This window comes from Chelonia mydas, chromosome 6, assembly GCF_015237465.2.
Source record: "Chelonia mydas isolate rCheMyd1 chromosome 6, rCheMyd1.pri.v2, whole genome shotgun sequence".
Classification (NCBI taxonomy): domain Eukaryota; kingdom Metazoa; phylum Chordata; order Testudines; family Cheloniidae; genus Chelonia; species Chelonia mydas.
This window is the reverse complement of record NC_051246.2, coordinates 127,718,556-127,740,377: the sequence shown is the minus strand read 5'-3', so window position 1 is coordinate 127,740,377 and position 21,822 is coordinate 127,718,556. Positions and strand designations below refer to the sequence as shown.

At 40.1% G+C, this 21,822-nt stretch overlaps 1 protein-coding gene across 3 annotated transcripts in view; it reads left to right on the top strand.

Moving 5' to 3' along the window:
* KLHDC1 (kelch domain containing 1) overlaps positions 1–21,127 on the top strand; it is a 67,223-nt gene extending 46,096 nt beyond the window's left edge. For 2 of the 3 annotated variants that reach the window (XM_007064794.4, XM_037901381.2), the window contains 5 exons: positions 8,265–8,377; positions 11,728–11,800; positions 15,667–15,751; positions 18,236–18,288; positions 18,617–21,127. In XM_007064794.4, coding sequence (XP_007064856.2) covers positions 8,265–8,377; positions 11,728–11,800; positions 15,667–15,751; positions 18,236–18,288; positions 18,617–18,791 — 499 coding nt within the window. In that variant the 3' untranslated portion in view covers positions 18,792–21,127. Of the gene's footprint in view, positions 1–8,264; positions 8,378–11,727; positions 11,801–15,666; positions 15,752–16,606; positions 16,723–18,235; positions 18,289–18,616 lie in introns of all 3 variants that reach the window. The other variant, XR_005225662.2, reaches the window with a different exon arrangement.
* The last annotated feature ends 695 nt before the right edge of the window (positions 21,128–21,822 follow it).

Below are 21,822 nucleotides of genomic sequence, written 5' to 3'. Positions count from 1 at the left end.
TTGAAGCAACCAGAGACTTAACAAGCCAGCAGTTTATTCCATCACTGCTATAAGCCTGATCCAAGAACTTTGCATTTATTGTATGTATTTGATTCCTTTAACCAATTTTAACTCTCACCGTTCTTTCTTTCTATAATTAAACCTTTAGATATTAGATACTAAAGGATTGGCAACAGCGTAATTATTGGGTAAGATCTGAGTTATATATTGACCTGGGTATGAGGCTGGTCCTTTGGGATCAGAAGAACCCTTTGGTTGATTAAATTGGTTTTTAAATAACCATCATCATTTTAATAAATCATCATTAAGTCTAGTGTTTTTGGTGCTGATATAAGGACTGGAATACCTAAGGAAACCACTTTTCTGACTTTTTGTTATCCAGTGTGGTGAAATAGAAGTTTACTTTTGTTGCTGGTCTGGTATATCTTATGGGAAAATAACCACAGTTTTAGGGTATATCTGCCCTATTTCTCGGCAGTTTGTCCTGAATTTGGTATTCTCAGTTGTGACCCACTGAGGCACAGTGACACCCAGGTTAATATGAAAAATCAGACGTGGGGCAGCCACTTGAATCCCGATAACTCCAAACTGGCCAAGACAGTTCTGGGTAATAGACCTCCTCGAAATATCAACTGAAGCTCCGATAGTGCTTACAGACTGTCCAGTCGTAGTGTCACAGAACCTAGGTCAGGTACTTCACCCAGACCTGAAATTGCTACACCTGATAGCCTGGATGCTAGCAGGTTGAATGCTACTGACAGAGACTGTTCACTAGAGATATTAGAAATCCTACTACAAAGCAGAAAGCTGCCCACAAGGAAAACTATTCAAAGTGGAAATAATTTTCAGTTTGGGCAACCCAACACCTGACCTATTGGAGGCCCCTGTACCTAAAATCCTGGATTATATTCTGCATTTGAAACACTCTGTACTTTCAGTCAGTTCCATTAAGGTCCACCTTGCGATGATTTCATCATGCTACCACCCCCACTCAGTCATGTTCCCCCCCACTGCATTCAGATTTTTAAAGGGGTTACTCTGTACTTAACTACCAGTAAAGGAACCCCCTCTGGCATAGGATACTATCCTTTCAAGCCTACAGGAGTTCCCCTTTGAGCCTATCTTGAACTGCTCTTTACACCACCTTACTCTCAAGACGGTCTTTTTGGTCACCACTATGTCAGCCAGAAGGTCAGCAAACTCCAAGCTCTCACAGCTGATGCTCCTTACACAATGTTCCCCTTACGGTTATTAAACCCTACTCCCTGGACTTGGCAGCAAGATCAGATGCCAAATTTGGTAGGGAAGTGTTACAATCACTCTTTAGTTAGTGGCAGTTACGATTCTTCAGTCCCACCTTACAGATGGGGCACTGCTTATCAGTCACCTAGAATGAGCTCCAGGAGCTCCACAGACTTATACTCAGAGAAGGAAAAAAATGGTTACTCAGCTAGTAACTGTGGTTCTTCTTTTAGTAGATACAGACATATATTGCACTTAGATGAGTGCACGCCCAGCGCACCAGAGCTGTAGAAATTTGCCTAGCAGTACCTATAGAGGGACGTCACTCACGCTGCATTGTTGTAGCCCTTCTCCTAGCTACATGAGGTGGTGCCGTCCTGACCTTCCCTCAGTTCCTTCTTACCACCCATAGCTAGAGTCAGAGCTCTATGTGGTATTAACTTCATAACCTCTCAACTATTTTAGTTTTTTCCCTTGTATATGGTTAGTAGTACCCTTAGTGTTAGTTGTAGTAGTTTGTTTCCTTGGTGATGCCCTCACAAGTGTTTAAACATTGTCCTTCATTTGGGGGAGCGATCCCCAGCAGCAATCCCCACACGTGGTGCTTGCTCTGTTTTGGCAATGCCCACATCAAGAAGCATTGTACGATCTGCAGATCATTTAAGAAATGGACTCAAGTGGCTTGGGACCTTTGCCTGAAGCAGCACCTGTTTGAACAGGCCATGCAGTCTGCTTCATTACAGAGGCCCTCATTGGGTGAGAGACTGCCCTCAGGCTCCAAGACTGCTACTGCTTCATGTTCTGGAGCAGGCGCCTCTCTGAAGAAATGGAGGAGCCATTCCTCGTTGACTGCACCGAGGAAAAGGTTGCATAAGACCAGTCAGGACTGCTCCAGATCTCAGTGTGACTCTTCCACCTCCTCCAGAAAAAGTGTGGATTGACAGGGAGTTGGTGCAAGCACATGGGATGGCGTGGGTAAGTCTAACCCTTCCCTGGTTCTGAGTAGAGAGGTTAGAAACCCTGTACCGTTGACTGTGTTTCCGTCCTCCACGTGTGCATTGAGTCCAGTACTGATGAGAGAGATGCTGGTACTGACTGTTTCCATGTCGGTGGTATACCAGGCAGCTACAGACCTTCTCTGCCTCTTGTTCCCAACCTCTCCTTTGGTCCATGACTTTGCCAGGGTCGCATCATCTATAGCCCTGTCGATTGAACGAGCTGCTGCAGCCTTGGGTCTTTTGGCATTGCACCCCCATGTTCCCCTTCCACAGACTGGGGAAGCAGGGCCGGAACCAGGATCAGTACAGGGGACCTCTGTATTGGGAATCTTGTTGGCACTGCAAATGCTTCGGTGGCGGCTTTCACTGCTCTTAACGTTGGTATTGCCAGATACTCTGGTACCGCTGTTGACTTTGGGACTGACACTGCTTCTGGCACCAGCATGCTTGGTACCAATGGTACCGCTTCCCTTGGAAGCACTGCTTCCTGCCTCATTCCGGACGAATGATGAGTCATACCAGTTACTCACTCCCTCTGGTCTCATTCTGTCTTTATCTCCTGGATCCCGAGATTCCTCAGCGTCTGAATTGGGGTTGTCATCCTCCTACTTTCCAGTGCCTGACCAGCATCCCCTGGCCAGGTGCGTACTGGTCACCAATGCCTTATCCATGTCAGTGGCCTCTATAGAATCCGTCAGATGCTCTTCAGTCATGAAGATCCCACTCTTTGTCTCGCTTGAAGGTGAGATCGCCAGCCAGGTCTGCAGTGGTGACCATCAATATGCCACAGGCACCGGCAGTCATTCTGTCCGCACTGGAAAAGTATCTTCCTTTCACTCAATTAAGGGCCTCGTCTTTGTCTCCAGACAATTCTGTGCTGCCTGGCTCATCCTTCCCTTCGGTACCAGAGAATTTTAAGATGTACCAAGACCTTCTGCAGTGTGTAGCTGCTTCCCTCAGTATCCCAGTGATGTTCTGTTGCACAAATTAGTGGATATCTTGCAGCCATCTGCTCCTGGGAGAGTCCCCCTCCCTATCAGTGATGTGCTCCCTGAATTGACTACGGCTCTATGGAGCATACTGGCTTTGGTACTGCCTGCAGCTGAGCGAATTGAAAAGTGCTATTTTGTTCCTCTGCAGGGATTTTTGAAGGGTTTTACTCCCATCTACCCCCAATTCCCTTGTAACTACAGTGAATGAGAGAGCCCGGCAGGGCAGGTTGAAGTCCACACCCAAAGATAGGGACTCTAAATGATTGGCCCTCATGGGAAAGAATATTTACACCTCTTCCTTACAGGTGCGGATTGCTAACCAGTAAGCTCTGCTGTCCAAATACAATTTCATTAACTGGACAGCTATGTCAGAGTTCGCAGACCAGCTGCCCAAGGCCTCATGAGAGGAATTTTGGGTATTTGTCACTGAGGGCTGCTTGGTACCTAAAACGTCCTTGCAGTCCACGCTAGACATTGCAGACACCTCAGTCAGGATAATGGCCTCTGAGGTCACCCAGAGGAGGGCTTTTTGGATGCAGAATTTGGGCATTGCCACCGATGTCCAGCAAGCCATTGAAAATTTGTCCTTCAACAGCCAAACCCTGTTTTTGGACAAAACTAACATGATGCTGCACTCCTTCAAAGACTCCAGGGCTACCCTGCAATCATGTGACGAGTATACACTCTGATGGTGCAGAGACACCACTACGGCGTTCAAAAGCAACACCAGCAGCAGTATCGTCTGCAGTGCATGTTTGGCCAGCCTTTCCCTCATCCAAGGCAATGGGACTACCCCAGAAAGAGGGATAGATCCCATAGGAGAAAGCAGTCAGGCTTGAGGTTCAACCAATCCATACACTGTCCTACAAGCACCCATTTTGACTCCTTGCTCCAAAGCACTGTTCCAGTCATTGCTCCTCTCTGCTCATCTCCCCTGACTTTGGGGACAGGCTGGTCCACTTTCACAATGCTTGGGACTTGATCACCACCAACAGCTGGTTCCTAAGAACCTTCAGATCAGGTTATGCCATGCAGTTCCTCTCCACCCATCCTTTTTCAGGGACCCCTCTCATGAGATACTTCTTCTCAAGCAGGTCTGCTCTCTGCTGGCTTTGGAAGTGGTGGAAGAGGTTCTGCTGGAACACTGGGTCATGGCTTCTACTCCTGGCACTTCCTGGTACCCTGATCCAAGGGCAGGGTAAGACCCATCCTTGACCTTCGCAAGCCTCAACAAATGTATCAGATCTGTGAGGTTCCAAATAGTCACTCTGTTGATTAGTCTCTGTCTGTTGTCGCAGAACAACTGGTTTGTTGCTCTGGACTTTCAGGATGTGTACTTTCATGTGGTGATTTTGCTGAGCCACAGAAAGTTCCTTCGATTTGTTGTGGCAGAATGCCACTTTCAGTACACAGTGCTTCCATTTGGCCTCTCTTCTGCCCCTCGGGTTTTAACCAAATGCATGATCGTTGTTATGGCATATCTCAGGAAGAAAGGAATTCACATCTTCCTTTATCTGGATAACTGGTTACTGAGGGGCAGATCTAGAGAGGAAGTTCTTGCTCACACTGGCACCACACTGCTCTTGCTCAAGCATCTGGGTCTCAGCCTAAACACTGGGAAGTCAACCTGGGCTCCCACTCAGAAAATCGAGTTCAATGGGACCCTGTTAGATTCCACAACATTGAAAGCATTTCTGCTGACTGACTGTTTTCAGACTATTCACCGTCTTTGCCTCAGTCTGCAGTCTCAGCTTTCCATGACAGTTCAGATGTGTCTGAGGCTTGTGGGCCACATGCCCACTTGCATGCAGGTGGTCCAGTTTGCAAGGTTGTGCCTTCTCCCCCTTCAAATGTGGCTCAAGATGATTTGCCATTCTACGCTTCACCCTCTAGACAGACTGGTTCATCTGTCTCCTCTGAACTCCTTGCAGCGGTGAATGCATCCAGAGAACATTTGGCAACATATTTCCTTTGTCTGGTCCTCGCCAACCAGGTCAATTGTTACTGATGCCTCCCCGATGGGTTGGGGGGCACACTTAGGGTCACTGAAAGTGAAGGGACTGTAGTAGGAGCAGGAGGCCTTACTCCATATCAATATGCTGGAGCTTCAGGCCATCTACAATGCATGTCACACTTTTCAAGACCATATCAGAGACTCAGTGGTTCACATACTTACCGACACTACCACCATGTTGTATTGTGTGAACAAACAAGGGGAAGCACACTTCAGATTGCTCTGCCTAGAGACAGTCAGGTTTTGGCAGTTCTGCATTGAGGAGACCATTACTCTGATAGCTATTCATTTATCCAAGGTTCATAATCATCTCACAGCCCATCTCAGCAGCTATTTTTCCCTGAGTCACAAATGGTCCCTGAAGACAAGTGTCCTTTGGGTCATCTTTACAGCTTGGGGCATCCCAACGATCGACCTGTTTGCTACAAGGGACAACAGGAAATGTCATCTATTCTGCTGTCGGGGGGCATCAGTCCAGGCTCCCTGTCCAGTGCTTTCCACCTCAGCTGGCAGAGGGCTCTTCTCTATGCCTTTCCACTGGTCCCAATCATCCCTCAGGTCATCCTTGGATCCTTGCACTCACTCCTTGTATCTCCCAGCGTGGCTGCTGCCTGGCTGAATGAGGAGGAAGAACTGTGTTCAGTGTCTGTCCAACAAGTTCTCCTTATCAATGGAAAACCCTCCACCAGGATGTCCCTTTTCAGCTAAATGAAAGTGATTTTTGGTGTGGTCAATAGCCCATGGAATCCAACCGACACTGGTCTCTATCCAGGACAGTTTGGATTACCTGCTGCACCTTCAGGTGTTGATGCTTGTGTTTAATTCACTGGAAGTGCATTTGGCAGTATTTATTGGAACTTCATCTTCCCATTCCAAAAAGGTCAATCTTCTGCAGTGCCATGGTAGCAAGATTCTTAAAAGGACTCCTTCATTTACATCCCCCGGTTTGAGAGCTTGTTCCTTTGGGAGGCTTTAACTCAGTCCTAATGGTCCTAATGGAACCTCCATTGAAGCCCCTGGCATCTTGTCCCTTTCCGCTTTTGTGTCAGAAAACTGCATTCCTGTTAGTGATAACATCTGCAAGGAGAGCGTGTGAGTTGCAGGCTCTGATGGCAGAGCGTCCTTATACACAATTCTCCAAAGACAAAGTGACCTTATAACTGCATCCAAAAAAAATTTCTAAAGTGGTTTCTCAGTTTAATTGGAACCATGCGGTACCTGTGTTCTTTCCTAAGCCGCATTCATCTCCAGAGGAGTGGTATCTCTGTACCTTAGAAGTCAGACGATGTCTGGACTGGACTAAACTGTTTTGTGCTTTGCCTCGTTTGTTTGTGTCATATGCAGATCGCATGAAGGGTCAAACAGTCTTTTCACAGACTATCTCCAAATGGATAACATCCTGCATCAAGACTGCATATGAAATAGCTCTGGGTAAGCTCCCTCAGTGAGTGCAAGCTCTTTGTACGAGGGCGCAAGCAACATCCATAGCATTCCTCAGTGACATTTCCATATTGGACATTTGCAGGGCTGCTACATAGTCATTGATACATACATTCACAAACCATTGTGCCATAACTGCATATTCCAGGGTGGATGCACCCTTTGATGGAGTGGTCCTGCAGTCCTTGTTTAAGCAGGCTCTGAGCCCTGTGTCCTGGGGGAGGTACTGCTTGTGAGTCACCTAAATAGAATACACGTCTGCATCTACTCGAAGATTATTTACTTTAACTGGTTCTTCAAGATGTGATGCAGATGTGTATTCCATGACCCACCTTCCGTCCCCTCTGCATCAGAGTCTCGTTCCTGGGTGTTCAGTGCGAAGGAACTGAGGGAGGTTTGGGGCAGCACCACCTCACGTAGCTAGGAGAGGGGCTATGGCCACCAGGCATGAGTGCCACCTCTCTATGGATACTACTAGGCAAATTTCTATGGCTCTGGTGCGCTGGGTGTGCACACATCTAAGTGGAATACATGTCTGCATCACAAATCAAAGAACCACAGTTCCAGTAAGTAACCGTTTCTTCTCTGAGATGTTGTCTTTTGGCGGATCGCACGACCTGCCCTCCATCCCCACTTTTTTTTAGTCAGGAAACTGAGGGATGGTTGCGGCCACTCTGCCATTTATGCCCTAGGGTGGGAAAGTATGAGGATATGCACAGCACAACGGACACTGCTATTCAGCGATTCCTATCTCACATGCATGAGACACATGCACATCTAGAATTGGATCTACATGGACAACGTGTTGAAGAACATGGTTAATATAAAGTAAGTAACTCTTTTTTTCAATAAGTATCACAGATCTTGTTCTGTGATTCTCTCAGGTCTCCCAAGCTAAGCATCAAGTTCTTGGGAGAGTCCCCAGGAGCACCTAGCTGTTGCAGGAAATAGTTAAAGTGGCTCAGATGATGTGTAAAGAGGCTCAGAAGGTGGCACTCTTCACCCAAAGTCTGTATGCGCCTGTGTCCTGCCATTCTGTTAGAGGGCACTGTGTCTGTGGAAGTGTGGTATCTTGGGAATAAGAAGTAAAGCCAAGGTCCCAGCCATTTGTAGTCATTAAAGATCTTATTTCTTTTCTTAGGACCAAGAGAACTATAACTCCACTATCCAGGTCACATTTTAGTTTGAGCAACTGCAACCTATCTACTTAAATACTCTATTCAGTTTCAATTGGACACATTATTCTTCACTTCCCATCCTAAAACTGTTCTTGTGTGTTAAATAATCACTTCAGTGGTTTAAAAAAGCAGTCCCTGTGTTTCGTACATAAGTTTAAGATTTGTAAAATATCTTGGGGGAGGAAAATATGCTATATAAGTGTAAGATCATTATCATAAGTGCTACTTCCAAAGAGCAATTGTTACAAGAAGTTTCTTGTTTCAGTTTGCTCTGCTTACACTGTAGCCTGTTTAATCAGGACAGAGCCCATTCTTATTCTAGAAAATGATGAGCTGCCAGTCCAGTTCAGTTTAAGCATTCTTCTTAACTTGTTCTCTTCTTATTTTTTGTTTTACCAAGAATTCATATTAGTGGAGAGAAACCAAAAGATCGATCGTGGCACACTTTGACTCCTATAGCAGATGATAAACTTTTCCTATTTGGTGGACTGAGTTCAGATAATGTTCCTCTAAGTAAGTACTTCAAAACATACAGAGTCCATCATACATTTTAGTGCTAACCATGATGTTATATACATTCAACTTCATCATAAAGATGTTTGGTCCAGATCTTGTTATATGACTCTCACTCTATGTGAATATTTATTCAGACACTTTTTATTATTGTTGTTTTATATAGCACTGATGATGGACATAGCACAGTACAATGAGTATATGTGTTGAACAAATAGTCTTTTCACCAAACAACTTACCATCTGATAAAATAAGAGTTAGAGTCTCACTCATGCCAGTCTAAATCAGGAATAACTCCATCAAAGACAATAAAATTGCAAAACTAGTAACAAAATATAATTCCAACACAATATGTGAATAAACATAACATTAATCACATTCTGCTCCAATCTGACCTACAAAACCTTCATGTAAAAAGTGAGAGAGCCTGCTACAAAGCTCTTTTTCTAATGAAGGCAGCCTGTATAACTGATAAAATGCACAGTTGGTGGTAATGGTGGAGCTTCAAGTTTCACAAATATTCAGGGCCAGATTTTGAAAGGTGCCTTGACCCATCATCTGAATGTATTTAATGTGTGTGCATATCAAATGTCCCGCAGGGATCAGTACTGGGTCCAATTCTATTCAGTATCTTCATCAATGATTTAGATAATAGCATAGAGAGTGCACATGAAGTTTGCAGATGATACGAAGCTGGGAAGGGTTGCAAGTGCTTTGGAGCATAGGATTAAAATTCAAAATGATCTGGACAAACTGGAGAAATGGTCTGAAGTAAATAGGATGAGATTCAAGAAGGACAAATGCAAAGTACTGCACTTAAGGAGGAACAATCAGTTGCACACATACAAAATGGGACATGACTGTGCCTAGGAAGGAGTACTGTGGAAAGAGATCCGGGGGGTCAAACTGGATCACAAGCAAAATATGAGTCAACAGTGTAACGCTGTTGCAAAAAAAGCAAACAGCCTTCTGGGATGTATTAGCAGGAGTGTTGTAAGCAAGACGCAAGAAGTTAATTCTTCTGCTCTACTCGGTGCTGATTAGGCTTCAACTGGAGTATTGTGTCCAGTTCTGGGCACCACATTTCAGGAAAGATGTGGACAAATTGGAGAAAGTCCAGAGAAGAGCAACAAAAATGATTAAATGTCTAGAAAACGTGACCTATGAGGGAAGATTGAAAAAAAATGGGTTTGTTTAGTCTGGAGAAGAGAAGATTGAGAGGGGACATAACAATTTTCAAGTACATAAACGGTTGTTACAAGGAGGGAGAAAAATTGTTCTCGTTAACCTCTGAGGATAAGACAAGAAGCAATGGGCTTAAATTGCAGGAAGGACGGTTTAGGTTGGATATTAGGAAAAGCTTCCTAACTGTCAGGCTAGTTAAGCACTGGAATAAATTGCCTAGGGAGGTTGTGGAATGTCCACCATTGGAGATTTTTAAGAGCAGGTTGGACAAGCACCTCTCAGGGATGGTCTAGATAATACTCAGTCCTGCCATTAATACAGTGGACTGGACTAGATGACCTCTTGAGGTCCCTTCCAGTCTTATGATTCTATGATTTGCACAGACAAATTTGGGATTTGACACTGCACTCTTTTTATTCAGGCAACACTCCCATTCATTTTAAGAGTTTTGCCTGGATAATGATTTGGACTGTAAGATTGCGTCTTCTGTCCTTTACAGATATGGGTGATTGTCCATGCAATCACTTTTTAGCAACCATTTTTTTAAAAGCCCGTCACTTAACATCTATTTTGCATTAATCAAATAATAAAAATATTACTACTGTCCTTGCAAATTAAGGAATTTTATTTTTATTAAGGTATAAGATGATCATTTATATATTTAATTATGGAAATCATGGTTGTAGTCAGTGTTACTCTTGCTGTTACTGCATGAAAATATCTATTATGCAAAATAAAGGCCTCAATTAATTCCTTCTTCATTGTCTGGCACCTTGGAGATCAAGCAAAAAGGAGACTTGGAAGAAGGAGGAAGAGAAAAAAAGAAAGACAGAAAATGAGATAAAGAAAGTGAGGGAATATTGTTTCAATATCGGTTTTGTTCAATATCTTCATTAATGATCTGGAGGATGGCATGGGCTGCACCCTCAGCAAGTTTGCATATGACACTAAACTGGGAGGAGTGGTAGATATGTTGGAGGGTAGGGAGAGGATTCAAAGATACCTAGACAAATTAGAGGATTGGGCCAAAAGAAATCTGATGAGGTTCAACAAGGACAAGTGCAGAATCCTGCACTTAGGATGGAAGAATCCCATGCACTGCTACAGACTAGGGACCGAGTGGCTAGTCAGCAGTTCTGCAGAAAAGGACCTAGGGGTTACAGTGGATGAGAAGCTGGATATGAGTCAACAGTGTGCCCTTGTTGCCAAGAAGGCTCACAGCATTTTGGGCTGTATAAGTAGGAGCATTGCCAGCAGATCGAGGGACGTGATCATTCCCCTCTATTTGACATTGGTGAGGCCTCATCTGGAGTACTGTCCAGTTTTGGGCCCCACACTATAAGAAGGATGTGGAAAAATTGGAAAGCGTCCAGCAGAGGGCAACAAAAATGATTAGGGGGCTGGAGCACATGACTTATGAGGAGAGGCTGAAGGAACTGGGATTATTTAGTCTGCAGAATTGAAGAATGAGGGGGGATTTGATAGCTACTTTCAACTACCTGAAAGGGGGTTCCAGAGAGGATGGATCTAGACTGTTCTCAGTGGTAGCAGATGACAGAACAAGGAGCAGTGATCTCAAGTTGCAGTGCGGGAGGTTTAGGTTGGATATTAGGAAAAACTTTTTCACTAGGAGGGTGGTGAAGCACTGGAATGGGTTACCTAGGGAGGTAGTGGAATCTCCTTCCTTAGAAGTTTTTAAGGTCAGGCTTGACAAAGCCCTGGCTGGGATGATTTGATTGGGGATTGGTCCTGCTTTGAGCAGGGGGGTGGACTAGATGACGACCTGAGGTCCCTTCCAACCCTGATATTCTATGATTCTATGATTGGGGGAGTACTTTAAGATTTGTAGAGTCCCTGGGACACAGCAGTCTTCATTCTGATGAATATAGTCCTGTCATTTCAAAATAGTCTCTGATTTGACTTGTATATTTTATATTGTGTTTTTAACTCCAGATTTCAGTGTAGCTAACTTTATCTTTTGTGACAAAAAAGAACTCACAAGTTAAGTCATGAAGACTCTAAAATTATGGTAGTTAATTCATTAACATGGTAGTCATTCTTTTGATGTTAGACATTTTAGACTGTAGAGCTCTTTGTACAAAACAAAAGGTAATATCTTATTCACCAAGAAATAATTCTAAGATACATATTTTCCTTATTTGCAGGTGACGGTTGGATTCATAATGTCACAACAAATGGATGGAAACAACTTACCCACTTACCTAAGAGTAGGCCTAGGTATAAAAAAAAAGTCAGCATTTGCTGAAATTTTTGAATATTTTGAAATATGATTAAATAAGGTATTAAATCAGAACACCTGCCTTTAAAATAATGTATTAAAATATTTTACAAAATGAGCTCGACATAATTGAACAGCTTGCTTTATATAAGTAGTTTTATTCTTTTTCATTATTAGGCATAGTCTTTTTTATTTTCAAGATTTATTATTTAATATGCTTGCTGGCACTGACAGGGTGTTTGTAATGAAAGGGGTGCAGACTAAATTCACTTGATGTTTTACTTCCAAATAAGTAGATATCAGAAATATGTAAAAGTAAAATGTGTAGCACTTTTACTAATTAACATTAGATTTAATAATATACAACTAAATGAACCATGAAAGTTCATTATTTTTAGAAGAGACAGAACCAGGGAAATGATGTTGCACTCTTTTAGGATTCAAAGGAAGTTTAAATAATAGTTCTTTCTGTTTTTTTCCTGAACAGAAATAGCTAATGACACTTATTGTTTTGCATAAATTAATTTAATACAGAACAACAGTGATTGGGTTTAAATTGCAGTATTTTGAAAGACTATAATTTTTTTAGTGGACTTAAGTACTGACCAAAAAGGGTCCAGTTCAAACATCCAATGTCTACATCTTTTAGATTTGCACAAGTAGACTTTTTTTAGAGCTTGCATAGAACAAAAATATAATTTAATTTTATGGAATTAAGAGCAAAGGAAATGTGTGATTCGTTCCATGTCTGACTGAAGTAAGTAAGTCTCATGTTCTAAACATGGATGTTATACAGATAGTGCCATTGAAAATGGGTACTTACTGCATCAGGGTACACTTTTTTATTTTTGCCAACATTTGCAGCATTCCCTATTTTTAGAATCCAAAATACTGTAAATACATAGGTAAATTTAATTACTGCAGGTGGTACATAGCCAGTTTTTAAAAGGACTTTATATGTTCACCGGGGTGTTTCCAGGTTTCTTCCTGAATTAATTACCACTGCAATATATCTGCTATATTTAGTTTAATTATAATAGGATTGTTACACCAGATCTGGTTGAAATTTAGGAAAACACCTTAAAGCACAAGTATTAATAATCATACTTAGCTTTCGACATCACTTTCCATCTATAGATCTCAACGTGCTTTAGGGAAGAAGGTGAGTATCATTATCCATGTTTTACTGATGAGGAAATTGAGACACAGAGAAATGGAGTGACTTGTCCTGGGTAACTTAGCAAGTCAGTAGCAGAGTAAGAATTAAAACAGTTGTCCTCTGACTCCCAGTACAATCCCCTGTCTACATTGCCTTACTTAAAGTAACTGCTGGGCCACACTGCCTCCCACAGAGTAATCAAGCTGTGGGTGAGTGTCCAGTGTGAGGACAGCCAAAGGGCTGTAGCGCAGTCACCATTCCAGACTGTAGGTTAGAATAGTATCTGTGGCCCCTGTGCACAGGTTCTTGGCCAGTGGATCTATATGGGCCTGATGCGGAACCTGTTGAAATCAACGGAAGTTTTTCTGTTGATTGCAATGGGCTTTGCATCAGGCCATATAAACAGAGTTCTACTGGCTTCTAATCTGGCCAACTCTGGAAATCCCCTTCCATGTTGACCTATTTGGAGTTGGTTCAGAGCACATTTTCAGTACTGTATCTGTGCTCTATCTCCTGATATATGCGTAGGGTTATTGCAGGGCCTTCAGAACACAGGCAGCTTTATGCAGGCCTTCTGCAGTGGGATGAATTTGAGAACAGGGTCTTAAAATTAGGGTTGCCAACTCTGACTGAAGCTATTCCAGGAGATTTTTTTTTCCAACATAACATAATGTCATTTTCTTAAAATATCCTATTAAAATCTGCTGCATTGCTTTCAATAGTCACCGGAAGGTGGATACTGATTCTGGGTGATGCCAGGCCAATCCTGGAGGTTGGCAACCCTGTGCTTAAAATGTGTTGGCAAAAAAAGTATACATGTGTATATCCCTATATAAAGATATAGCTTATATCACATGCATAAGTGCATGAATGTATTTTCTTGAGTTTCCTACAAAACTTTTTCATTTATGACAATCCCCCAAAATAATTTATGTAAGAGACTGTTTTTCTGTTTCTAATTATGCATAATAAATTGTCACTCTTATTATAGACCTACAGTATTGAATGAACCTTGTGTGTCTTGCTGGAAAAAGTGTTTTGTTTTTTGGTTTGGTTTTTAATTGCACCTAGGCTAAGACTTTGCATGCCAAGTTTCTTTCCAGCATGATTTTTTTGTTTGTTATAAACTCCCAATGTTTAACTAAAGGATAAACTATGTCATCACTATAATTCTAGGTAGAGAGTCTGTGTAAAAAGGTTACATTAATTCAGCTTATGTACTATGTAAATAACATGCTTTATTAGAATGTTTAGGTGATAAGTTAGAGCAGCTGTGAGAGGACATAAACTCTATCAGTCTATAGAAAAAAGCATCAGGTTTCAAGCTAGAATGTCAAGAAAGTCAAGGCAGGAAAGGCTTTCCAGTGTTCTTCGATGATCAAGTCCAGGCCAGAGTTTTCCTAATGCAGATAAGACAGAGACAGATCTATCTACAGGTATGAGGAAGAGAAAAGGTGGGATAGTTTAGTGTAAGGAGAACAGTGAATAATTGCTGAAATGAATGACGTAAGAAAATGTGAGTGAATTTAGTTTTGCATGAAAATTCCATTTATGCGTACTTTTTAGTAGTTAAAACATAACAGAAGGGGCCAAATTCTACATTGACTTATACCCAATGCTATCCTGTTTACCTGAGTGGGGTTACACTTGGCACAAGACAGTGCAGAATTCGATCAGTTAATTCTAATAATAATAACAATAACGAAATGCAGTACAGTGAGAACCTACTTATATGAATCGTTGATAAAATAATAAGTTTATAAGAATCACTTTTCTCCAAAACATTTTATATACACAACACAAACAAAACTTCTCCTGCTGAGCATGAATGTGGAAATTGTTACAATCAGAAAGTGATCTGCATGAATTGGAATGAGGCAGAAAAAGGATAGATGGGAACTGACAGAGAAAAACCTGTGTTCTGAGACTCAATCCTAAAATTCAGGAATGAGAGTCAACACAAACGAGCCCATAATCCCAATTTGCTAGTACTTGTTAATTAAAAAATAAAAGTGGAAAACTGATATAAAAATACTTACTATATGTAAACATTTACCAAGATACTTATGAGTTTTCCACTGTAGTGTTCTGTGTAAAATAACGATAGGTAAGCCAATATATGTATGTGTGTGTGTGTGTGTGTGTGTATAATAAAAAAACTATACTACAAATCAGCCAGACAGCCACATTAATATGTCGGTCTGAAAGTTCTCTTAAGGTAAAATGGCTAGTCATATTCCTTTCCATTACTTTTTAATCCTCTCATACAAGTATAGAAGTGAATAATTTGATCTTTCAGGCATGGTTCCTGAGTGTTGAAGCCTCCTGAAATATTTTTTATACAATAAGAATTTAATAAAATTCCTCTTGGTAAGTAGTGTAAGACCAGTAAGAATTCAATTTGTCTGTTCATAAGTATTGGATTCATAGCATTTATAAAATTGACTGCTCCATTTAACCAAATTTATCATGTCATTATTCAATTTTCTTTTCAAATGAATCTTTTGAGATATGAGAAATGAGGGGGAAATCATGTGATGTGGATGAGGTTATACTCATTCAGGCAAAGGTCCTGCTTCCCTGAATCCTATATTAAAACATGTAAAATTAGCTAATTTAGATTTGTTTAGTTGATAATATGCAAATAAACCATTATTATTATTTTATTTATTAAGCTATTCATTTTATTTATAAATTTGTTTGTAGGTTGTGGCACACAGCCTGTCTTGGCACAGAAGGAGAAGTGATGATCTTTGGTGGGAGCAAAGATGACTTGCATTTCTTGGACACAGTCAGTAAATTTAATAATGAAGTCTTAGTATAATTTAATTAAAAAAACATTGATTCAACATTATTGCTGAGAATTTAAGTGCATGAAGATCAGGACATTCAAGGCCAACTGTTCAGTTGGTATAAATCAGTATAATGTCTTGACTTAGATTCCTAGATTCTGTGGCCAAAAGGGATCATTGTGATCATCTAGGCTGACCCCATGTATAGCACAGGCCATAACTTCCCCAAAATACTTCGTAGAGCAGATCTTTTTAGAAAAATCTTGATTTAAAAATTGTAAGGGATGGAGACTCCACCACGACCCTTGGTAAATTATTCCAATGGTTAATTACTCTCACCATTAAAAGTGTATGCCTTATTTCCAGTCTGAATTTGTCTAGCTTTGACTTTGAGCCACTGCCTCCTGTTATACCTTTTTCTGCTAGATTAAAGAGCCCTTTTGTAAGTACCTACATGGAAACAAATATTTACTGGACTATAAACAAGTCACTCCTTAACCTTCTCTTTGATAAACTAAATAGATTGAGCTCCTTAAGTCTATCATTATAAAGCATGTTTCCTTTAATCATTCTTGTGACTCCTCTCTTCAGTGGAGCAATCTTGATTTACATTATAAAGTTTTGGTTCCTACAAGAACTACAATTCATCATCATTCATGGATTGTTTGGTATTACTGTATAGTGTGTTAATTTTTGTGCCTTAATGCCTATATCCGGAGCATAGCAACAGCCCAATTAGTGGGACTGGGTGCTATGTAGATGTGCAGGGGAAAAGCCAGAGAGGCACACTCCATACCCCAACCCTCCAAATGAATGGCACAACTCTGCTGAGCCTGCTTCATCCACTCCTGCAGGAACTGACACGCATCTGCACAGCTACAGATCACCCACTCCCTATGCTGCTATAGAGGTGCATCTGTAGATCTGAGTTCCACGCAGCACAGAGCATGTACTTGTGTGCATAATTCCTGTGAGTAGTCCCACTGAAGTCATGTGAATAGTTATGGGCATGTGTGAATGTCTGCATATCTTAACCTAAAAAAAAACAAAAAAAAGACTCCACAAGTAAGTGTAACAAACAAGAGGGAAAGGGAAAGGAAGATTATGGTAAAAGTAATAGTTATCATCTGGTTACATAAGCTAAGAGTGTGTGTACACCTTGATGGTTCTGACTCATTTAAACTATGTTTTAATTTTACTCAATTACCATTTTAAACATTTGCTATCTAACCACAGCCACCATTATTTGTATATTATTTATTGTAATTGTTCGTTTTCATTCTATTCTACTGACTATTCCCAAACATCTTTCTATCTACCATTATTAGTTCCTTTTAAAATATAAACTCCTAAACTTCTCTCCCCCTAGAAGTCCTGCCTCAGATCGGGCTGGAAGGCCATCAAAGCTCTTCTGTTGTTCAGGGACCAGGGTTGGGTCCCTGAAGGTGCCAGATGGCACATACTCCATCAATCCATAGTAAAACATATTCTGACATCACTGTTGTCCAGGGTTGTGAAGATGCCACTGGAGTCTGCCCATTACCTAAATCCCTTCTTACCACTTTCCCACATCTTTCCAATTCAAAAATCCACCTCCCAGCCCCACAAAGTAGTTCTCAGGGGGACTTGATGCTGTAAAGATGTGGCCCTTCAATGTTGCTGAGAGGGGAGGTTGAAGAAGACGTGTCCCCAAAGTTCTGCTTCTGTAGGCATGTAGGTGGGGGCTCAGAAGTATTTTTAATCTTTATAATTGTTAATCTAAATATTCATAGATTTTAATTATATTTATGGTAATCCATTTTATATCATCCTGTTGAAACAAATATAAAGGTATTCCTGGGATAACTTTTAAATTGACAGGTTTCAGAGTAACAGCCGTGTTAATCTGTATTCGCAAAAAGAAAAGGAGTACTTGTGGCACCTTAGAGACTAACCAATTTATTTGAGCATGAGCTTTCGTGAGCTACAGCTCACTTCATCGGATGCATACTGTGGAAATTGCAGAATATCATTATTATATACACAGACACCATGAAACAATACCTCCTCCCACCCCACTCTCCTGCTGGTAATAGCTTATCTAAAGTGATCATCGAGATGGGCCATTTCCAGCACAAATCCAGGTTTTCTCACCCTCCGCCCCCCCACAGATGCAGCAAGAGAGTGAGTTTGTCTGTGGGGGGGCGGAGGGTGAGAAAACCTGGATTTGTGCTGGAAATGGCCCATCTCGATGATCACTTTAGATAAGCTATTACCAGCAGGAGAGTGGGGTGGGAGGAGGTATTGTTTCATGGTGTCTGTGTATATAATAATGGTATTCTGCAATTTCCACAGTATGCATCCGATGAAGTGAGCTGTAGCTCACGAAAGCTCATGCTCAAATAAATTGGTTAGTCTCTAAGGTGCCACAAGTACTCCTTTTCTTTTTAAATTGACAGTTAATCTTGATCATTCTCCTGATTGTTGCTGTTCTTCTTCATTAGGGTCACTGCAGTGATTTACTGATTTTTCAAACTCAACCTTACTCACTTCTCAGGTGAGTTTAGATTATATAGTGGCACAAAGAGTCTAGCACAGATAATTACGGTTCTACTTTTTATAACTGAATAGTTTTTTTTAACATAAGGCACTTTTAACTTTTCTTACCTGGATCAGTAGGTAAGAAACAAAATTATGACTCTAGTTAATAATGTAAATATGCTTTGTAAATATGTTTCAAAACAGTTTTAAAGCATTGGTATTATTATGGAATGGACTATACATAAATTACATATATTTTTAATTTAACATTTTTTGTAAAAGTTTGTTTCATGTGTTTTATCTTTAGGTTATACGACCTTAGTTAATTCTGACATTCTTTTCAGATTGTGCCTTGACTGCATTGGTAAAAATGCCAGCCTTTTAAAGAATCAAATATCCTGGTTACCATCCAAAATTTTGCCACAAGTGTTGAAAAAAATAACCTTTTGGGCTGCATCTAACCATCGGCAAGAGAAAAAAGCTGAAATTGAAAGACAAGAGCAAATAAATGTCACCTGAACAAGGACAAAAAAGATATTGACCACTATATGTATTTATAGTGTACAGCAAAGATTTTTGTTAGTGACTGTTTACTAGCAGTACACATAAGGTATTTGGTAGGCTGAGTTTCTACAAGAAAGTCCTTTTTGTTTCCTGAGGTATTGCAAAGAGTGAAAACTAAATATTCTGTGTTGTAATAACACCACTTGAGGTTGCAGAAATTAACTTCTGCTCTTATGGTCTTGGTAAGCGACTTCATAAAAAGTACTCTTTTGGAAAGTGACAGAAGACAGAACTTTTTCAGAGGCATAAAAATTTCTCTTTCGGATCTAAAATCTTATTTCCAGTTTTGTCACATCAGCACTTGCTGATGAAGACAAAATTAGTTTGACACAGTATCCGTGTTAATTTAACTCTTGTTAATATGATTATAATTGCAAATCCTTTTGTTTGATTTATTTCATTTAACAGCAGCATATGAAAGTTTGACTATTGATACTGGGAGGTAACCATCCTACACAAAAGCAAAAAAATCAACACGTTGGCTAACTGTGGAACTTTAAAAGTAAAAAAAAAAAAAAGATAATAAGCTACATAATTTTGTATGTGAAAATTCAAATGCAGTTCATAACATTGTTTTACTGTAATTCTCTAATCAATGACATTTTTTCAAAATAGATTTTATGTATATTTTTTATTTTGAATGTGTAAAGTTTATATTTAATTTTGGTTCAAAATATTTTATTTATTGTAAAAAGCTTATATAGAATTAGTATTTTCCTATCTGTTTTGGGTATTTAGTTAGTTGGGACCCAGTCATTAAAATTTTATGTAAACAGTATATTTGAATGTAGACCTATTCTGATTAGTTTTTACCATTTTTACAATCTGACTACAAAATCCTATGTAATTAGGAAAGGAGATTTTGTAGTGAATGTATATCTTAGAACAAAATATATTATGACTGAGTATCACAGTTGAGCCATATTTTCCTATTTTCTTCGACTAAGGAGACATTTGATATTAGCAAAAAAAAATGTGAAGTGGGAGTGTAAATTGTCCAGATTTGTGGTCTTTATGTTAAAAGGGATTCCCACACACAAGGAAATGGTTCAAATGATTAAACTGGCCCAACGACTGTAAAATTTTCTTAGGTATAAGCATCCACTCCTTCCACTTTTTAACGTATAGCTGGATTTGCAGCTCTTATCCTGCAGAACAAGGGGCAATTTCAAATACATCCTACCACAATGCATATATTAATTACTTAGAATTTGTTATGACCGTCATCCTGCAAAGACTCATATGCATGCTTGACTTCAAGCACATGAATAGTCCCATTTTGTTCAGTGGGATTACTCGCATGCTTAAAGTTATGCACATATATGAGTCTTCGAAGGATCAGGGCCTATAAGAGCTCTTTAGACCATCATTTGAACTGATCTGATCAAATTTGAAGAGAACACCTCCAGGCTCCACCTCCATCCTCCAGCTTTTATGACCTCCATTCTCCAGCTTTTATGACTGGAGTTCAGAAGTTTTGAAAGTCCTTTTAAAATTGGTTCTTTCACATACGGAATTATATTTTTCTCAGATAGGAGTTACGGTTAAGGATAGATAACATCATTTTGGAATTAATTATAAATCCTTAAAAGGCAACTTTTCCCATGAGTATCTGTATTAATGATAATAGGGACAATTCCCCCTCAGATCCACATGATAGTACGCAAGTCTGGTGTTCTGCTTCCCCATATGTGCAGAATTCACAATGACATCATTGGGAGATCTACATGCATAGAGGAATACTGAAGTGCTATTTCTACTGTACAGATGTGAGAGGAGAATTTTGCCCATTGATTTACAGAGGAAATAGGATCAAAACATTTTGTGGCAATATGTAATCCTTAATTCGTTTGCTATAGTTTTGCCACTGCACATATGCTGCTGTGAACATTTAAAATCAGTGGAATGTTAGATGTACCTGGGACATTCAACAGCACAGCAAGTGCACTTTATAGGAATGTTCCTGGGGAACATTTAGCACTATGAGAAGTCAAAATGATTAATTTCAGACTGTATGTAGCAGTGGAAAATTTGTGTTAATTATCTTAAGACAAGCAATTTTGTTATTATTACACTTGGATAAATGTGTAAATGTAAAGAAGTTAGTATAAAAAAAGAGGTAAAATACCAGCAATTTTTTTTATGGAGACTGTGTTCAGATTCAATTATAGACATTATCAAAAGTGCCTTTAGCACCATGTTATGTTTTCATTAATGTTTCAGAATATTTGCAGTTACTTCTTTGTTTACTGTTATAAACTAGAATAAAAATGTGAGTTTTTGACAGACTACATTGTAAATCAGTTATGATCACAGACTGCAAAATATTTTACAATTCTATCATAAGTAACATGTTTCCTTTAAAATACGTGACTGTGTCACACTTTAAAGTACTATCTGTAATATTTAATTCCTAAAAGCATAGTATTTTAGGACAAAAGGATCCTTACACTCCCATTGACATCAGTGTGTCCCATATTTTGAATTAGTTGTACCAGTATTTCACAATTTTCTTTCACCCACTACTTCTAACTTCTGTCTAAAAACTTTGCTAATTCTTCTTCTTCAAGTGATTGCACATGTCCATTCCACTGTAGGTGTGTGTGCACCTTGAAGTTTTTTCTCTTAGCAGTACCGGTGGGGGCAGCATGAGTGCCCTCTGGTGCCTCGCATCACTGCATGTAGGTATAAAGGGCTGCACTGCTCCCGACTCCCCTCAGTTCCTTCCTACTGCCAGTGACAGTTACTGTTGCAGCTACAGTCTTTGTTTCTTCATATCTTCCCTCCTTTAGTGTAAATAGTACCTTTAGTGTTTGTTTTTAGTTTTGTACAGAATATCTGTAAATAGCTTCAGGAATAAATTTAGAATACTGAGGGAATAGAATAGAAGGCTGAGGGAACTGGGGTTATTTAGTCTGCAGAAGAGAAGAGTGAGGGGGGGATTTGATAGCAGCGTTCAGTTACCTGAAGGAGGGTTCCAAAGAGG